The sequence below is a fragment of the Sinocyclocheilus anshuiensis genome, unplaced genomic scaffold, assembly GCF_001515605.1.
Source record: "Sinocyclocheilus anshuiensis isolate Anshui unplaced genomic scaffold, SAMN03320099.WGS_v1.1 C32131524, whole genome shotgun sequence".
Classification (NCBI taxonomy): domain Eukaryota; kingdom Metazoa; phylum Chordata; class Actinopteri; order Cypriniformes; family Cyprinidae; genus Sinocyclocheilus; species Sinocyclocheilus anshuiensis.
In genome coordinates, this window is record NW_015611439.1 from 1 (window position 1) to 714 (window position 714).

Genomic DNA, 714 nt, shown 5'->3' on the forward strand with positions numbered 1-714 from the left:
GTAAAGCCCAAATGTCTGACCTGGGGAAAGACGAGCGCTCTCTCTCCAGATATTCTCCCAGTGCTTTCTGGATCTTTCCCAGCAGGTCAGCGAGTCTCTCCAGCGACCTCTGAACCCCCTGAATGTTCAGGACGTCCATGACCAGAGGAGACTTGGTCACTTTCTTCATCAGGGCCAGAAACTCCGTGCTGATGCTGTGAAATCAAACGAGTCACATGTTAAAGCCTAAAGCCTGCCTCTTCAGCACACTGATGTAATGGAGTCAGCCGCTGACCTCTGGAAGCGCTGCGTCTCCACAGGAAGCAGGTGTTTGATGTCTGCGCTTCCTGTGAAAATGCCTTCCAGGTAAACCCAGCGGCGCTGCACGTCGATCCAGACGTCAAACAGAGCCATGATGCGGTTGAGTTTGTCCTCCCAGCTCAGAGCGTCCTCCTCGAACACCTGCCGAGAACAGAGATGTGTGATGGAGAAACTGCTGTGACGCATCGTTGCTCTCTAACATACGGTTTCTCTCGTTCTGTGTGTACCTTGTAGTAGGGCGAGAGCTTCATGGCAGACACGCTGTTGATGTGCTCCTTGACTTTGTTGAACAGATCGTCCCATCCGCGAATCAGGCGGCACTTGTTCTGATAGTTGACGAGGTCGAGTTCGTACGAGTTCCAAACTTCACGAATCTGCAGTGAAGAGGAAACTGTGAACACACATCTTTAAAGA

At 51.7% G+C, this 714-nt stretch overlaps 1 protein-coding gene across 1 annotated transcript; it reads right to left on the reverse strand.

The window, feature by feature from the left end:
- Positions 1–20: 20 nt before the first annotated feature.
- On the reverse strand, positions 21–684 carry LOC107682374 (cytoplasmic dynein 1 heavy chain 1-like; the record flags this gene model as incomplete). The annotated part of the gene is made up of 3 exons (XM_016478631.1): positions 528–684; positions 275–441; positions 21–194 (listed from the first exon to the last, which is right to left on the reverse strand). Coding segments are annotated over exons 1-3 (365 nt in total), but the record flags the coding sequence as incomplete, so codon positions are not given.
- Between the last annotated feature and the right edge of the window lie 30 nt (positions 685–714).